The sequence below is a fragment of the Chenopodium quinoa genome, unplaced genomic scaffold, assembly GCF_001683475.1.
Source record: "Chenopodium quinoa cultivar QQ74 unplaced genomic scaffold, ASM168347v1, whole genome shotgun sequence".
NCBI classification, from domain to species: Eukaryota; Viridiplantae; Streptophyta; class Magnoliopsida; order Caryophyllales; family Amaranthaceae; genus Chenopodium; species Chenopodium quinoa.
Window position 1 is genome coordinate 6388343 of NW_018743920.1, and position 17738 is coordinate 6406080.

The following is a 17738-nucleotide window of genomic DNA, read 5'->3' on the forward strand; positions in this document are numbered from 1 at the left end:
TTAATTGTATATAATCCTCTTAGCATGTCCTCCATCACTCATCAAATTCACTTCTTTCCATTAATTTTTCATTAACATGTATAAATGATCTCAAGAATTTAAAAATTGGGGGAAAAAATATCACATTGATTGGTTGACTTGAATCGTTACCGAAGAGGCAATAATTAAATTTTAAGTTTATTATTCATATATAATTATGTAATTTTGTAATATTTGGTTGATTTCCCTTTAAAAATTGTTTCTACTATCTTGTACTTCGTATTTTTTATACTTGGTGGTTGCGGGGGGAGGTGCTGCCGTAGGAGGGGTTTGTGAGGTGGTGATTTGGCTCTTAGGGGAGTGGTGATGGTGGTGCGGTCGAGTGCGGTGAGGTGTTAGAGAAGTAGAGATGTTGGATAAGGTGATGGTGTCATGGTGGGTTTAAGGTTAAGGTGGCTTTATTGTATGGGTTATTGGGTGTTGGTGAGTGGTGAAAGAATAGAAGATGCAATAAGGGAAATTTTCGTAGTATGTGTCTGTAAAAATAAAAATAAAAATTTGCACACTCATTTTTAAAATTAATATTGTATTATTTGTTAATTAGGGCCTAATTTATATCTTTGCCCCGAGCCACCAAAATATCAGAAATGGGGCTGCGGCGCTGCGCACTAGAAAGTAAAATAAATTTATACACTGAAATTACTAATCTAGTAGATGAATGATTGTACCTTGTACATCATAAAGCAATTACCCAAGGTCTACATTAATATACAAACAATTAATCATTATATATTTTAAATTGTCACAAATTCTGTCATATATGTTATGTCTCACAAAAATTAAAAATCCATTCCCGTCAAAAAAAAAAAAAACCGTTACCATTTCAGGTAGTAGGTATGCATGACACGAACACGAAACACCTACCTGTGCAAACCTGCAACGTGTGTATACAAATAAAATTGATATACGGCGTAATAATGTTTGATTAGAGTATAATATATATACTAGAATAAAACTAATAAATAATAATAGCTCCTAATCATTGAGGGGGTTCATCTACATCGCGTAAAAGCTTTGTAATGAGATCATTGCCAGAAATCTAGATGTTGACAAGATAACAACACATACAAGCTTATATATACATACATAATACGGAATATATACAATTCATTCATAGATTGAATTATGATTTTATTGGATAATATAATCCATGCCGACTATGATATATACATATATATATATAAAAGATATACCAACAGTAGTTCTATAATATATCAAGTAGTTAGGTTATAATTTGTACATCTATATATTAATAATCTTTCAATAATATATGGACAATTATATTTCTATCTTTTTCAAAAGAATGTCTATCAAGAAATAACTTAATATGAAGTACCCTGTTTTATTTTGACCAATTAGTATAAGCACAAAGGAGATAATATATACGACTACTTGATTCATATACAATATCAAATCAAGTTACGCTAAGACTAAAAATACTTATACGAGTTATATATGCAGTATTGAGATCTGGTCACCAAACTCGATGCAAATTTTTTAGATTAGATGTAATCAAGACTATTACCAACATGACAAATATTTTGTACAATTTAATCCAAAAAATTGTCTCACTTTAGATTAGACTATTAATCTGCAGACTCCGTACAATGTACTTCGTATATTCTTTGTTTTTCAAGTTTTAGAAGTTTTGGACTACTATTGAAATTCACTCCTTTAGGGCTTTAAGTATTTAACTAGTCAATACAATTTTGAAAAGCTCTTTGGCTTTTCTCTTACTATTATTATAATCTAATCATAATTAAATGAATATAACAAACAAATTGAATTATATTCTGATTTTCTATTAATATATATATAAAGAATAATTCATATACAAGAATATTCTTTTGTCCCCCAAACTTTGTGCAAATATCTTTTCCAAAAATAAATAAGCTCCAAATTTCCTCCTTATTTTGTACTTAGATTACCTACATACATAGCATGCAAATGGATTAAGGACTAATGGAGTATTGGAGTATCAAGAAAACATATTCGTTCTTATACTCCATACTTAGATACTCCTGTCCCTGAATAGAAACTCAAATTTTCTTAGACACGAGATTAATAAACATGAATCCTAGTGAACATATTGGGATTGGAATTGAATAAAAAGAAATTATTGGATAATACTAATAATAGGCATTACTTTTATAAGTTATAGGTCTTATAACTAAGCATATAATTTCATACATCAAGGAATATTAATGTCACCCCAGCAATCTCAACCAGTCAAAATAAAAATGATAATGGAAAAATTGATACATGTCACAATCTTATTAAAAAAAAAAAAAAAAAGTAAAGCCAGATTTGTATAAAATATATTTGAGCAAACTTTTTATAAATTAAAAATTAAAAAAAGCATAAGACCTAATCATTTGTCTACGAGGAGCGGAAAGAGCAATTACAAATAAAATTAAAATACTTAAAGTAGTAATTTACAAGAATGCTGAGGCCAAACAAATATTTAATTTTCTTTGGATAATACTTACAAATAATGTCAACTACCACTAAAATTATTCTTAGTAATTAATACAAGTAATAATAATTTAAAAAATAGTCACAATCAAATCCAGGTCAGTAAGGTAATTTTCAAGATGGCTGCATATAGTAAGTGGGGAAGTATATGCTTTGAAATGCCAAAATTCTAATTTGATTGCGTTTGCAAGTCGCATTTGGCCGGCCTATAAAGCCAAAGGTGCTCCTTGTCAATGAATGTTACTTGTACTTTGCAAAATAGCTAGTGATACCAAAACTTGGAAGGACCATTGTAACTAAGATACAAGAATTTAATAAATTAATCGATTTGTCTAACGGGTGCCTTTAGGGCCATAGACAAATACGATGTATTAAGGTATTAAAATAAATATTTTTTCAACTTTACTATCAAATTAAGTGAATAACTCAACATAAAAAGAGAGTAAATATGAGAATGGTAAACTCTATGGTCTGATGAGGTCGAGCTCGATGCTTTTAAGGTTATCACAGAACTCATCGCGAACAAGGAGCTGTGTTCTTGTTCTATGAGGAGGTGCTTAGTGCTAGAGATGCTTTTAGTTCTTTTAAATGTAGTAATGTGAGGCGAGGAGGACCTTTGATTCAGAACATATATATTTGTATGGATGTTTTGCTAATAAATCCCGCTTGTGTTTTAAAAGAAGAATATTTTAATTCTTTAGATGCACACGCACATTAGAAAACTCCTTAATTGAATGATTACCAAGATTTTTTTAGGAAGAATATTGAGAATTAAATTTAATTACACTAGTTGTAAGAGAATAAACTCTGATAAATTTACGTGCAAGATCATAAGGGAATAATACATATTACATTAGTATAATTTTATGTAACATACATAGAGCAAAAAAGTCATTTCCACTACATCAATGACAATAATGCATAGTCATATCTCATATGCATCAACCAAATAATGCATAGAGTCATTATGTAAACCCAAAGGGAGTGACTATTAAAGTAAGCTTCTATGGTCAATGAAAAGGAATTATAGAGTATTTTTTTTTAAAAAACAAATGAAACTTTAATTTGCTTAAAATGGAACTAATGGTAGTAATATTACTAAGAGTCAAGGGTCACAATGACTCACAACAAATGGAGTTTAAGTTATACGAAGTACTAGTGTACTACAAAGTAATTATATAACTATTGCCAAATTATTCTACTAAAAAAGGAAGATGCACCGCCATGTTAGACAAAATAATTATTCTTTGGGTGAAATAAATCAATACAACTCTTTCAACACTTGTAGAGTTATAACTATTAATTACGAATTTACGAGTAACATTTATTATGTCATCAGAGGTCATATAATATATTTTTTTTTTTTATTTTTTTTTAATTGTATACTCTAATTACTTCGTTAAGGACAAAACAAACATGAAATAAACTACTCGTATAATCATTTACTTATAATTGTAAATATTTTATGATAAATAATAAAAAAAAAAAAAAAACCTGACGTGTTACAAGGACAAGACTTGTAAGCCATTGTGACCCTTGACTTGAGTAATAAACACAGCCTTGGAATTGAATATACCAAGTACTACCTCCGTTTTTTTTATTGACAGGTTTTGATTTCAGCACTATTTACACGCTCTTATTTGACTGTGTGTACTTTATGCATAATGAAAAATATAGTCATTTGGGATCTTGTTAAATTCGTCACAATATATATTTTCAAAATATCAACTTTTTATAATTTTTGCTTATCGGTAATTAAAGATATAAATGGTTGAATTTGTGCATTGACAAACTTAACTAAAGAAACGTGCCAACTAAAAAAAAATGGAGGAAATATAATATAACAACGCCCGTATATGTCTTAGCTTGAACATACAGAGTACTTCATTACTTTGTATTACAATTTACAAGTAGTTTCAAATTTAAATACTCCATAGTCCGTAGTATTGAAAGAGAATCTTCTGATCATCAATCGGTGCAAGGTTTGTAGATAGTTTAATGGCAGATAAATTACATAATCATAGATACTCACTCTCTTTTTCAGAATTTCAACAATTGAAATATTCATCACATCCGTTGAGAAGCAAATCGACCATTAGATTGAATGGCTAACGTTGGTCATTTAGTGTCTGATTATCTTGATTTTTTTTTTATTATAATGATTCTACTTTATTTCCCAGGGAGTATTATTATTGTTTCCGATGCATTAGATTTCTCCTAGTGAGGATGACCTCCTAAATCCTAATGTCCTCTTTTCCTTACCATCTCCCCAAAAAAAAAAAAAAAAAGAAAAAACCTTTCAAATTTGACTATACGTTAATAAATATAGTTAATGATAGAAAGGTAATATAATTATTGTTTATTGGAATCATTCATGTATGTGAATGATAGAAAGGTAATAGAAATAAGTTAATGACTATTGATTCTATAGCAAATTTTCTTCCGCAGGTTGATCGTGGTGATGAGATGAGGTAGTGAGTGGTGAAATAAGAGCATAAACAAATATTATCAGCTCAATTTTAAGTAAATTAGTCAACCAAAATAAATTTGTTAGTTTGATGACTTCGTTATTTCAACGTATACAAAATTACAAACCGTAACAGGAAACTAGGAAAGAGCAAAGTATACAAAGATAAATTGAACTACATAATTTTCATAGCAAGTCTAGTCAATGGCAATATATTATCAACTAACTACTACTTTGAGTTGGGGTAATAATAAGAAAAATGTGCAGACATACTAGAACTCTAGAAAATCAGAAACTTGTGAAACAAAACACTACAGTCTACAGTAACGCGAAGGCTGGATAGATTAGGGCCGGTTTTTTAGACCCATCGAAAAATTTATACCCTAAATCTTCTTCAAAGAAAGTATCAGGGGTTCCAACAAATAAAAGAATTTCTCACATTAGCTAACATACATAAGTTAACGATCTCTTCTATAAGATTTACACACCCCTTGAACACCATAAGTTCGGCCCTGGATTTGCTGATATCAGCAAGTACAAGCTGTTATAACAGGAGATTTATCTTACTGTCCTGAAAAATCACCTACCAATGAAGCCGAAAAAGTGAAGGATAACAGCCAGAAGAAGCATGCATACGGCTATAATCATCCCCGGTCTTCCCAGTAGCCAGTTCTTTGTCTTCTTCGCACCTTCTACTCCTCTTTGAATTCTATCTGCCCAACGCATCTAAAAATAGATTGAAAGGAGAAATGTCAATAGAGAACAATCAGGCAGTGGCAACATCAGATTGAATTTGAGCATGAAACATGATATAATGGTATTAAATAATGAGAGTAAAAAACTGTTTTCCAACCAGGTAATGAAAAATTTGAGCAAAGTTCCACAATTTAAATTCTAAACTATAGACTGAGATTTCTCCAAGAAAGAAAGCAGGCAAGGTTGACTAATTGAGTTAGATATTCAGGTAATTTTTGAAGCAAATGAGGGTAGTAATATTATGTTAATGAGTAAATGAGACTACGAGCTAGGGTCTACAGCTAGATAGATCAGCTAACTATTCTTTTCAAATAATTGAATTGATAGAAAATATTTATGCAACAAAATCTTGGTGCGCAATTTGAAGTTGGTAACATGACGAGACCTCTATGAGATACTCCCTCTGTCCCATAATACTTGGGACGTTGGGGTAAACACGTAGTTTAAGAAAACTACAAGTGGGTCCATTTAAAACATTTGTTTATTATATAAAGGATTCTCTTTTGTATTTTTATATTGTAAGAAAACAAAAAGTTGGGGAGGTGGGGGTAGCGAGGAAAGAGAAAATGTAGTATTTAATTGGATTTTGGGGTTTATGGTCCCAAAAAGAGTATGGGAAAATATTTTTTTTATTATTGATCCCATTCCATATTTAGTAACGTGTCAAATATTTTGGGACGCACGAAAATGGTAACTGTGTCAAGTATTATGGGACGGAGGGAGTAATGTTATACTTTGGCGAGTGGTTAAGAGTAGAGTACCATTTTATCTAGGTCTTCAGGTGACAATGACGACATGGCTTCTTGAGCTTTTGCAGCGTCTTCTTTAGAAAGCTTGAGTCCAAATTGCTCACTCATGCTGGCCATCATATCGGGGCTCATATTTTTCATCATCGACGAAAACATCTGATAGGTGCCAAAACAAAACAGAATTCATCAGGCAATATTGAGGCATAGCACATCTCAAATTTTTAATCAGAGTTGCACTTTCAAATTGACAAATACGAAGTATATTAAATTCAAAAGACAGAGAATCAGCAGCTAGCTCACTTGTCGCATGGCAGGATCCTTCATTTGATTTCTCATCTGTTCTTGCATATCACCCATTGATGTAGGAAAACTTGATTGGGAAGTACTTCCAGGATTAGAATATGAGCCAGAAATACTGCTCCTCTCACCAATAACATTATTTCTATCAACAGGTACACCCCGAGTTGCAGTGAACTTTGAACCAGACTCCAAACTCGATCTGCCACTTGACGAACCTGATGAGCTAGGAACTGAGTCCTGCTTCAAAGAGGAAGCCATCTCAAACATCCTTTGAACTTCCTCAGGTGACATTTTACCCATCATATCACTAGCTGTTTTCAGCATTTCAGGTGACAAATTTGGAGGAACTGAGCCCGGTCCAAAGTTACCATTAAAGGGTGAATTATCACCCTTAAATGAGGAGGCCATTTTCACCATATTTTGGAGCTCCTCAGGAGACATTCGTCCAATCATATTTGATGCTGTCTTCAGCATGTCAGCAGGAACCTCTCTGTTGTTTCCAATATTCATTCTGGCTAGAACCTCAGGATCAGTTTCGGAAATGAAATTCTGGAAAGATCTGCAGACAAGCAAGAGAAAAGAAACCAACCAATTAATGATGTGTCACATAGGAAGTCTTTATCCGGTCCTTTCACATTCAAGCAACACAGCAGCAGGACATTGAAAATTTTAACTTCAAATTTTATAATACCTTCTCCATCAGATACCACAATTAGAAATCATTACGAAATGCAAAAGCATAATTATTTAAAATTTAACTCAGGTCATGACCAAGGAAAAGTGTCAATTGCCAACAATAGATTTGCAATTCTAAACCAGCTTAGCATAGTGAATTCTACATTATGTTGCTTCAACAATTAAAAGATATCAATAACTAATACTAAAACAAAACTTTCATTTGATTTTGCTTATTTAATACTTCCTATATACACTTTTTTTTTTTTTTTTTTAATATTTTGTCTTCATCAATATTGAGTTAATATCTTTTACAATATTCATTATGAGTACTAAATAATGTGTATAAATTTGTAAAAATCTTTATTATGAATACTACATGAGTTGAAAAAATCATTTACAACAACTATTTTATCTTGGTGCATTACACGAGTAGTAACAGAGAAAAAAGGTGTTAAATAGCAGTTCTACCCCTCCCCCCCCCCCCCCCCCCCCCCCACCCCCAAAAAAAAAAAAAAAAAAAGAGAAAAATTTATAAAACTTGCCTGATTGTGTCTGGATCATCCTTCATTGCCTGCAAACATTCTGATTCTGTCGTTGGTCTCTTACTAACAGTTTCTGATTGATATTTAGAATGCCCACTGCTTTCCTCAGGTTGAGTAACTGAACAATCTTGAGACGTTCTCTTACCATTTGCAACTGCAACAGCCTCAATTTCTTCAGTAATTTCTTCAATTACCAATCCTATAAGACCCATCAAAATAATTCAACTTAAAAAGGCTGAATAACAACAAAAGCAACACATTTTGTTACACTAACTAGTCATGAAATATTATACCTGTCGAAGTTCGTGTGACACCTTCTTTTCCTAGACTTTCTTTGACCTCCCTGTAAAAAAGGGGAAAAACCTTATTTCAGACATGCTTCTTGCTCAATAATTAATTACTCCGTATTAGTTTTCTTTTAAGAAAATATCAGTTTGCATGATAGCAGAAAACCTAACAAAAGCTAGAAAATCATGCTATAAATTTTCTAGATCTTGACAAAGCATCACACTTGCGACTTGACACAGTTTGCACTGACAAACATAATCAACATATAATGCATTGTCAAAATCAACATCAGAATAAATACACACAGAAAAAAAAACAAAAAAAAATAAATACCAACATACCTTAAAACTTCAGCAATTGTGTCATCACCAGGGGTAACTTCAAGTGCCCTTGTCAGGTCAGAAGCAGCAACCTAGAAAAAAAAACACCCCACAAATAATTACATATATGGAGTACATTGAAGCCCTAATACAACAGCTCATGGCTACAAAAGATATATAAACACACAAAAAAAAAAAAAAAAATTAAATGAAAATAAAAAATAAAAAATACCTCTAATTGACCTAATTCTTTGTATGCTTGACCCCTACGGTACAAGGCCTTGACATTCTTTTCATCATAGGCCAAAACCTGAAAGAAAGACAGCAAAATAAATCATCTCTCTATTTACCCTAGCTTAAAAAAAAAGGAGAGGGAAAAAGAGGGAAAAATAGCTGGTAATATCCTTCCTACATTGCAAAATTTAGTAATATGGGGTCTGGTCATTAGAACAATAACATCCTATGGCCTAATAATGGATTTTAAGAATACCTCACTGCCTTCTTTGACACAGTCATGAAATTGTCTTGTTTTCAAATAACATGTCATCAGATTAAGTGAGCATGCCAACTGCAATGCTCTACTTCTGGCAACTGGAGCCCCTTGTAGGTTGTTCTTTGCCTGCAGATAAAGATCAGCTGACGATTTTCACTAACAAAAATCTATCTAAACAACAAAGAAAACAAATAACATACTCACCCGCAAGTATTTCTGTGCAGCGTCATGATACTTCCCCTGTTTGTGAAGGTCATTTCCCTGGAAAGATTGTAAAAGTCATAAGCAAAAGCAAACTAAGCAGTTATATGATTTCAATTTTTTTTTTTTTTTTTTTTTGTAAGAAAATCACTAATTTAATAAAGGATTTAATTTATAAACAAGAAAGTTCAATTCACAGTAAAGCTCCAAAAATTGATGTAAGGAGTATAATATGACATGATTGGTCATTTGTATGAAATTCCTTATGCTAGAAGAAGATTGTAAAGCATCAGATAAATGACGCATTAAACAGACCCGGCAAGTGAGTTATTTTTAGCTTGTGAATATTACATAGACAAGGATGCAAGTTTGTATGTAAAGTATGTTTTTACACAAGACAAGGTATTTATGGAGTAGTATGATTCAACTAACAGAGCAGCTGAAGAAAACCATGTCCATATAACAATATGGTTATCTAAATGTATTTACTAGGTGCTAAATCAAGATCTTAATGCGACAAACTAATAATTTCATTTTACACGAGTACAGACTAAGCCACAATCTCCAACTAGTTTACACTGGCCATGCAAAATTCTAATTTTCACATCATTTTCAAATAATGTCCATATTAACAACATGCATGACATGGTTGGCATCAATTAACCTGTTTCTTTAGTAATTCAGCTGCATCTAACTCGTAGACTAATTGAGCATCAGCACGTGCACGCATTGATGCAATTTCTTCCGGGGATGAATTAGCCATCTTCTCACCAATCTGAGCCATTTCTTCAGGACGTACATTCTTCATTTGCTCTGCAGCCATCTTTAGATCCTCAGGTCTCATATTCTTCATACCTTCCGAAGCCATCTTAAGCAATTCCGGATTAGACATCATCTACAATACCACAAGCACATATCACTAAATCAGCACCAGACAAAGATCTAAATAAGACATGCATTTAATTTTATATCCTAGATTACATCCAACTTGGAATCACCACCCAGCACCAATCGTCAGTCACCTAATTCAATAGAAAGTCGAAAACCAGTAGCAATTCGAAACCTTTTTCTCCTGTTAATACAAACAACTAATCGGCAATCACCTAAATTCCTTAATTCAGTTGAATTAGATTAATCTTTGCTTCTCATAACAGAGTTCAAATCCTCAGTTCCACATTAGTACAATACGAATTAAAGATCAATTGCACAAGATAGAATCTCAACTAATATCTAGTTCATTAACAAATTCACAATCAGTATAACACCCTAAATTAAACCCCAACATTGAAACTTCATAGCCAAAACACAATAATTGAGGAATCAACAACACTGCTAATTTCAAGTTGAAGCAAAAAATCTAATTTCAAATTGAAGCAAAAAATTACATCTCAAAAACAAAACAAAAAAGGAATTTCATGATCATCGAAAAATTAAAAGTAAAAAAAACATAATTAAGAACAATTAACAAAATCTACAATAAAAAAAAAAAAAAAAGAAAGATGAAATTAAATAAAAGGAGAACCTGCTGTTGGATCTTAGCCATCTCAGCAGGAGACATGCGACTCATCTGTTCTTGCGCAATCCGAAACAACTCAGGATCCATCATACCGTTAAACATCTGGCAAAATCCTTCGATTGATTAGGGTTTCAAAATCAATAAGTTACAATTGAGATCAAATCGAAGCAGAAATTCGTAGAATCTAGGGATTGATTAATTGCGATGGATGCAAAATTGAAGAGAGAGAATTAAACAGTTAGGGAAATTCGGTGATAATTGTGAAGTTAAATAGAGGAAAGAGGTGAAGAATTAGAATTTATAATTTTAATTTTGTTGGAAATAAATAAGGTGGGTCGCCAAGACGCCAACCACACTTGAATTAGGACTAGGACTCTTACACGGTCACAACTCACAAAGAGGAGAATCGGAGAAAGTACAATTCACAAGTGTATCCTTGATCTCATATCTATTGTGTCGGATTAATACTCATGTGAGTACCACATGACTTTTATAGTTGTATAGATAAGCGACTCGTGTTGATTCTACGAGTATCTTGATATAAGTCGAAATTTGAATTTGAATTAGGTTGTGGCTCGGGCAATGTCCCGGAGTTTTGTTTAGTGAGAATTGTATATTGTATATTGTAATCATTAATCTATTTTTAAATAATGAAATGTAAAAGGAACAATATATATGTGTGGAAATAGAAATGCATTAGTGTACTTGTATTCTTTACAATTTAGTAAACCCGGTAAGGTATGCTCTTGGCTTCATAACCATGTGTTTGAATTTTTAAAGAAGGAGATTAATTTTATCAGAATGGCTGTGGTGATTTGAAAAAACTGTACAATAGTTTTATGGTAACACATGTGTGTCGAGTCTATAATTTTGATTTGTAATTGTTTAATTTTGTGCAAACTGGAGTGAAAGTTAATACACAATTGTTGAATTCAATATTCATTATGTTGGTACAATATTTCTTAATTAACGTCTAAATAATAAGCATGGGTTTGGCTTTTAACCTTCTTTTTTGTGATGGTAGAATTTTTTTATTCTAATGTGCTTGCATTGTTCGTGCTTCATTTCCTTTTCCTTCCATTGTCTCAAAATGTATTTGACGTTGTGGCAATTCCATTATTGGTAGAATTTGTGATGTACAACATGCGTGGATCTTCATGTCTTTGACGCTCTTCAGGGTGTTGGCTCGTAGTTGTTGTTGGATTCTCTTATCTCATTCCATGTTGGATTAGACGTGATCGTACTAAATAAGCGACGTGGGCGGAGTCGTTGATAAATAGTCATTGTATCTTGGTAGTGTTGGATCATATATCTAGGGGTACCAATGATGAATCTTGAAGGTAAAACCACACTACGGCCTACTGAGGGGGGTGTTGTTCCCATTGTGTTTTGCTCGACTAAAGTGTCTACCCTTGAAATAAGTCTTGAACCACTTCACAAATATTCATTTCATGCATTTTAATGTAGTTGTTATTTTTAAAATGGAGAAATATGATCTTCAAAATGACTTACTTACCAGAAGAAGGGTAAACCACCAAAATGCAATTTGGTCTTCAACAAATCTAGACAACATATAAGTAGGCCAAAATAATTAGTACCAACAACATATACTTGCACACGTTTATATAGATGAAACTTTAGGCTACATATCAAAAATATTTTACCTTCAGGGTTCCAGTTATAGAGTTACTACAAGGTCTACCATAGTGTAGTAATATATAGGAATGAGTTAATGTCTTTAAGTTTTTTTTTCATATCATATATATAATAAGGAAGAAATAATGGCGTGAATATAATTTTTGGATGAAATTTTAAACGTCAGTTACAAAAGTTTTGCTGTAAATGAGATTATGTACTTATTGCAATTATTCATTTCAATTTTCAAAATTTGTTTAGAATTTAAGGTATAAAGTAAATTTTATAATGGCCCCAAATAGATGATTGGAATAATAATGGTTTACATTTAATTTTGTCCTTTTAAACAACCAGAAATACCTAAAATTCATTGAAATGAGCATTGACTTTTGCTTAATTCATTTCAATCTATTATATTATTTGGAATTTGCAACGGTCATGGGTTCCAAATATAATTACGCAATTATGTTTCCTCCAATTAACGACATCGGTTACCCTTTTTTCTAGTTAAACATTGTCAAAGGCTTGTTATTGAACCTTATTCATTGCTTGCTGTGTGCTCAGGAAGATTTTCCTCATAATGCTCTCCACAGAGAGGTTGCAATTTCAATAAGCAATTATACTATCAAGCATGGAGATACTGGACTGATTATTGTTGGTGGAAGGATGGAAGTGCAACCTCATGTATGTATAATTTTATTATCAACTGTTGCATAACGAATGCGTGTTACTTTTTGCTTGGTCGATTCACTTTGCTATGGACTGAAAACTGCATTCTGCAATTTGTCATTGTTTTTTCCCCCCCTGCATTCAATACATGTAGATTGCCTCTGATTATCATTCTTGAATTTACTTATTGTGAGAGGAAAGGGTGAAACTTGTGCTATGATTGGATTGGATTTGTGTTTAATTCTAATAAACTAAGACAGCAGCTACATTGAACAAAAATTAAGAATAGGATAAAAGAAGATGAACTCAAGGGATTTGTGTGGTTTGGTCAAAGGGACCTTTGTCCACACTAATGAAGCAAATGAAACTAAAAATTCCTTCATAAGCACATAAGTAAATGAGCAACCATTAAGCTAATATATTGGTAAATCCTGTCAAAAACTAGCTTCTTATATGAGCATCCTAAAATTTTATCTATTAAACCAAGAGATTGTTGGTGTTCAACTACACGCAAAGTGTTCACCTGGAAGTGGTTCATACGTGCTTAATGTTGCACACTGGTGCAACAAATCAATTCCTTAAATCAGCATTTGATGCTGGTTGTACCCCTCCGCCGTACTCCCCAGTGCATGTTGTGCACTTCTTGTGCTGGTTGCATGGATCCTATATACAGCGCATTCATAACAACTTAGATCAACAGCCAACCAAAATCTCATCTTCAAACTTGGTTGAATGGTACTCTTTGCTCACTGCCCGACTCTTCAAAAATAATTTTTCTAGGCATACTCTGAATATCCTTACTATTGCCTAGGTGTGTGAGTGTGTGTTTTTTTTTTTTTTAATCTAGTTAATCTGTAAATGTTACTATTGTAAATCCCCCATTTTATTTTAGTTGACACATTTATTTAGCCACGTGCTAACTCATAACTTGGACGCAAAAGTTAACTTAACTTGGTGTAATTCTAATTGATCGTTAAAAAAATAAAAATAAAAGCATACACTATTTTCATTCTCAAGCTCATACATTGCACGAACCGGGAAAAAAACCGAGTTTATGACTAAAGTAGAAGCCGTGGGCACCTAAGGATTAGGGATTGCCGTGGGCGAAGCATCGATTAAAACCGGTGCCGTGACAATTAGTAGTTGTTCTTTCTATTATTGCAAAATCCCCAAAACTTTTCCGATTTCAACTGACCCACCATTTCCTTACTTCCGGCAACCACAAATTTCTCTCTCCTAAATCCCCAATTCATCAAATTGTTCATCGGGAAAAATGGAATTAGGGTTTGCTCAAGAACAAGTGAGGAACATTTGCATTCTTGCACATGTCGACCATGGCAAAACTACACTTGCTGATCATCTAATTGCGTCTTCTGCTGGAGGAGTTTTGCATCCTAAACAAGCAGGTAAGATGAAATTCATGGATTATTTAGATGAAGAACAACGTAGAGCAATTACCATGAAAAGTTCTTCAATTGCTCTTAAATACAATAATCATTCTATTAATTTGATTGATTCTCCTGGTCATATGGATTTTTGTAGTGAAGTTTCGACCGCCGCTCGATTGAGTGATGGTGCGTTAGTTTTGGTTGATGCTGTTGAAGGTGTTCATATTCAAACTCATGCTGTTTTAAGGCAAGCTTGGGTTGAGAAGCTAACACCTTGTTTGGTTTTGAATAAGATTGATAGGTTAATTTGTGAATTGAAGTTAACTCCAATGGAAGCTTATAATAGGTTATTGACTATAGTTCATGAAGTAAATAGTATAGTGAGTGCATATAAATCAGAGAAATATTTGTCAGATGTAGATTCTATACTTACTGGCTCATCTAGTGAAATGGGTGTTGATGAAATTCATGAGTTAATTGAGGATGATGAAGAAGAAATGTTTCAACCTCAAAAGGGTAATGTGGCATTTGTTTGTGCTTTGGATGGATGGGGGTTTACTGTAGGGGAGTTTGCCGAGTTTTATGCCGAACAGTTTAAGTTAAAAACGGCGGCAATGAAGAAGGCTTTATGGGGTCCTTGGTATTGTCACCCTAAAACAGGGAAGATAGTGGGGAGGAAAGGGTTGGGTGAAGGGAGTACAGCTCAACCTATGTTTGTTCAGTGTGTACTGAAACCGTTGTGGCAGTTTTATCAAGGGGTTCTTGAGCCTGATGGTGATAAGGGGATAATTGAGAAGGTGATGAAGAGGTTTAAGTTAGTAGTGCCAGACCGTGAAAAGCATAATAAGGATCCTAAGATTGTTCTTCAAGCTATTATGAGTCGTTGGCTTCCGCTCTCGGAGGCCATATTGTCCATGGTTATAAGATGTATGCCGGATCCAGTTACTGCTCAGGCATACCGAGTCCCTCGTTTGCTTCCAAAGAGAGAAGTCGTGGATGAAGTAGCAAAATCTGAGGTGTTTTCAGAGGCTGAATATGTGAGGAAGTGTGTTGAAACTTGTGCTGCTAGTTCTGAAGCACCTACTGTTGCTTTTGTTGCCAAGATGTTTGCTGTCCCTACGAAGATGATTCCTCATAAGGATCCAGATGGGGACATTTTGAATGATTTCATTGATGAAAATGGGAACAGCACAGAGTCAGATGAATGTTTTCTTGCATTTGCTAGAATTTTTAGTGGAACCCTTATTGTTGGGCAGAAAATCTATGTTCTTTCAGCTTTGTATGATCCGCTGAAAGGAGAAGCAACACAGAAGCATTTGCAGGAAGCAGAATTACAGTCGTTGTATCTGATGATGGGTCAGGGTCTTACACCTGTTGCATCTGCCACGGCTGGGAATGTGGTAGCTATACGAGGACTGGGGCATCATATCTTAAAAAGTGCTACACTTTCATCAACAAAGAACTGTTGGCCTTTCTCGAGCTTGATGTTTCAGGTTTCACCTATGCTTAAAGTTGCCATTGAGCCCTCTGATCCAGCAGATATGGGTGCACTCATGAAGGGCTTGAGGCTCCTGAATCGTGCTGATCCGTTTGTGGAAGTTTCAGTCTCGTCTAGGGGAGAACATGTGCTTGCTGCTGCTGGAGAGGTGCATCTTGAGAGATGTATTAAGGATTTGAAGGAAAGATTTGCCAAGGTGAGCCTGGAAGTGTCTCCACCACTTGTCTCCTACAAAGAGACTATTGAGGGTGAAGGGCCTAATCCATTAGATAATCTTAAAATCTTGTCTGGAAACACAGATTATGTAGAAAAGACAACATCTAACGGAAGATGCACTGTTAGAGTGCAAGTCATGAAGCTTCCAAATGCTCTAACAAAGCTGCTTAATGAAAATTCTGACACACTTGGGGAAATCATTAGTGGTAAACTTGGTCAGACTTATAAGAAGTTGGAGTCACAGATAGGCTCTGTTGCTGAAGATGATGAGCCTCTCGAAGCATTTAGGAAACGCATAAGGGATGCTGTGGAGAGCGATATTGTTTCTGCTATTCCGGAAAACGAAACTGATAAGATTCAAAAGTGTAAAGTTTTGTGGGATCAGCTTCTTGAGAGGATCTGGGCTCTGGGTCCTGGGCAGGTTGGCCCTAATTTGCTTATTACCCCAGATTCTATAGGAAAAAGTACTGAAGATGCCATAATTGTGCCTGGATTCTCCCATGTGTCTGCAAAATTAGGTTTTGTAGATGATACTAGAAATTCTGATAGTGCCGTGGAGGCAAATTCTGCGCTTTATGCTGAAGCTGCTAGTCTGGCAAGTAGTGTGGTGTCTGGCTTTCAAATTGCAACTTCAGCTGGTCCTTTGTGTGATGAGCCTATGTGGGGTTTGGCATTTATTGTTGAGGCTTACATTTCATCAGCATCGATTCAATCAAGTGATCCTGAAAATTCTCAACAACTAATGGAGCAATATGGAATGTTTACTGGTCAGGTGATGACTGCAGTAAAAGAGGCTTGCAGAGCTGCTGTACTTCAGAGAAAACCTCGTCTTGTTGAAGCTATGTACTTTTGTGAACTAAACACCCCAGTTGATTATCTGGGTTCCATGTATAGTGTGCTTGCTCGTAGGAGAGCCCGAGTAGTGAAGGAAGAAATGCAAGAAAGTTCCCCTTTGTTCACTGTGCATGCTTATTTGCCAGTTGCTGAAAGCTTTGGGTTTGCTGATGAGCTTAGGAAATGGACTTCTGGGTCATCAAGTGCACTTCTTGTTCTTAGTCACTGGGAACAGCTTGTGGAGGATCCTTTCTTTGTTCCTAAGACAGAGGAAGAGATTGAAGAGTTTGGAGACGGTTCTAGTGTTGTTCAAAATACAGCCAGAAAGCTCATTGATGCTGTGAGGCGGAGGAAAGGACTACCTGTAGAGGAACAAGTAGTTCAGCATGCAACCAAGCAGAGGACCCTCGCTCGGAAGGTGTAGAATTTTCTGCTTTAGTACTGTCATCATTTTTGGAAGAGGAGGAAAAATTGTATTGTCTTTTCAACTACTTCATTGTACGGAGTGATGATCTATTCCCTCATTTTCTTGAATACGAGTTCAATTTTTTGTTACAATAGCTAATATTTGAATGTTTTTGAGGCCGGAAGTCTATATGTAAGTTTTCAATGTGAATGAGAAAATGTGTCTTGTGAATTGTGACAGTTTCATTTATCTTGTTCAATAATTTAAA

At 34.2% G+C, this 17738-nt stretch overlaps 2 protein-coding genes across 4 annotated transcripts; one reads left to right on the plus strand and one right to left on the minus strand.

Annotated features, from left to right (window-relative positions):
- Nucleotides 1-5177: 5177 nt before the first annotated feature.
- LOC110688195 (outer envelope protein 61-like) lies at nt 5178-11203 on the minus strand. 2 transcript variants are annotated; one of them, XM_021864904.1, is made up of 11 exons: nt 10831-11202; nt 9973-10203; nt 9312-9368; nt 9105-9233; nt 8847-8924; nt 8636-8706; nt 8300-8349; nt 8007-8205; nt 6787-7345; nt 6499-6642; nt 5178-5707 (listed from the first exon to the last, which is right to left on the minus strand). In XM_021864904.1, the coding sequence occupies exons 1-11, from the start codon at nt 10924-10926 to the stop codon at nt 5561-5563; spliced, it is 1761 nt and encodes a 586-aa protein (XP_021720596.1). In that variant the 5' UTR covers nt 10927-11202; the 3' UTR covers nt 5178-5560. The 2 variants fall into 2 exon arrangements, with proteins under 2 accessions (XP_021720596.1, XP_021720597.1); XM_021864905.1 differs by having other exon boundaries at nt 5459-5707; nt 8007-8160; nt 10831-11203.
- Nucleotides 11204-13950: 2747 nt separating this feature from the next.
- On the plus strand, nt 13951-17715 carry LOC110688196 (ribosome assembly protein 1-like). 2 transcript variants are annotated; one of them, XM_021864907.1, is made up of 2 exons: nt 14395-14534; nt 14671-17715. In XM_021864907.1, exon 2 carries the CDS (start codon nt 14846-14848, stop codon nt 17486-17488), a length of 2643 nt encoding a protein of 880 aa, XP_021720599.1. In that variant the 5' UTR covers nt 14395-14534; nt 14671-14845; the 3' UTR covers nt 17489-17715. The 2 variants fall into 2 exon arrangements, with proteins under 2 accessions (XP_021720598.1, XP_021720599.1); XM_021864906.1 differs by having other exon boundaries at nt 13951-17715.
- The last annotated feature ends 23 nt before the right edge of the window (nt 17716-17738 follow it).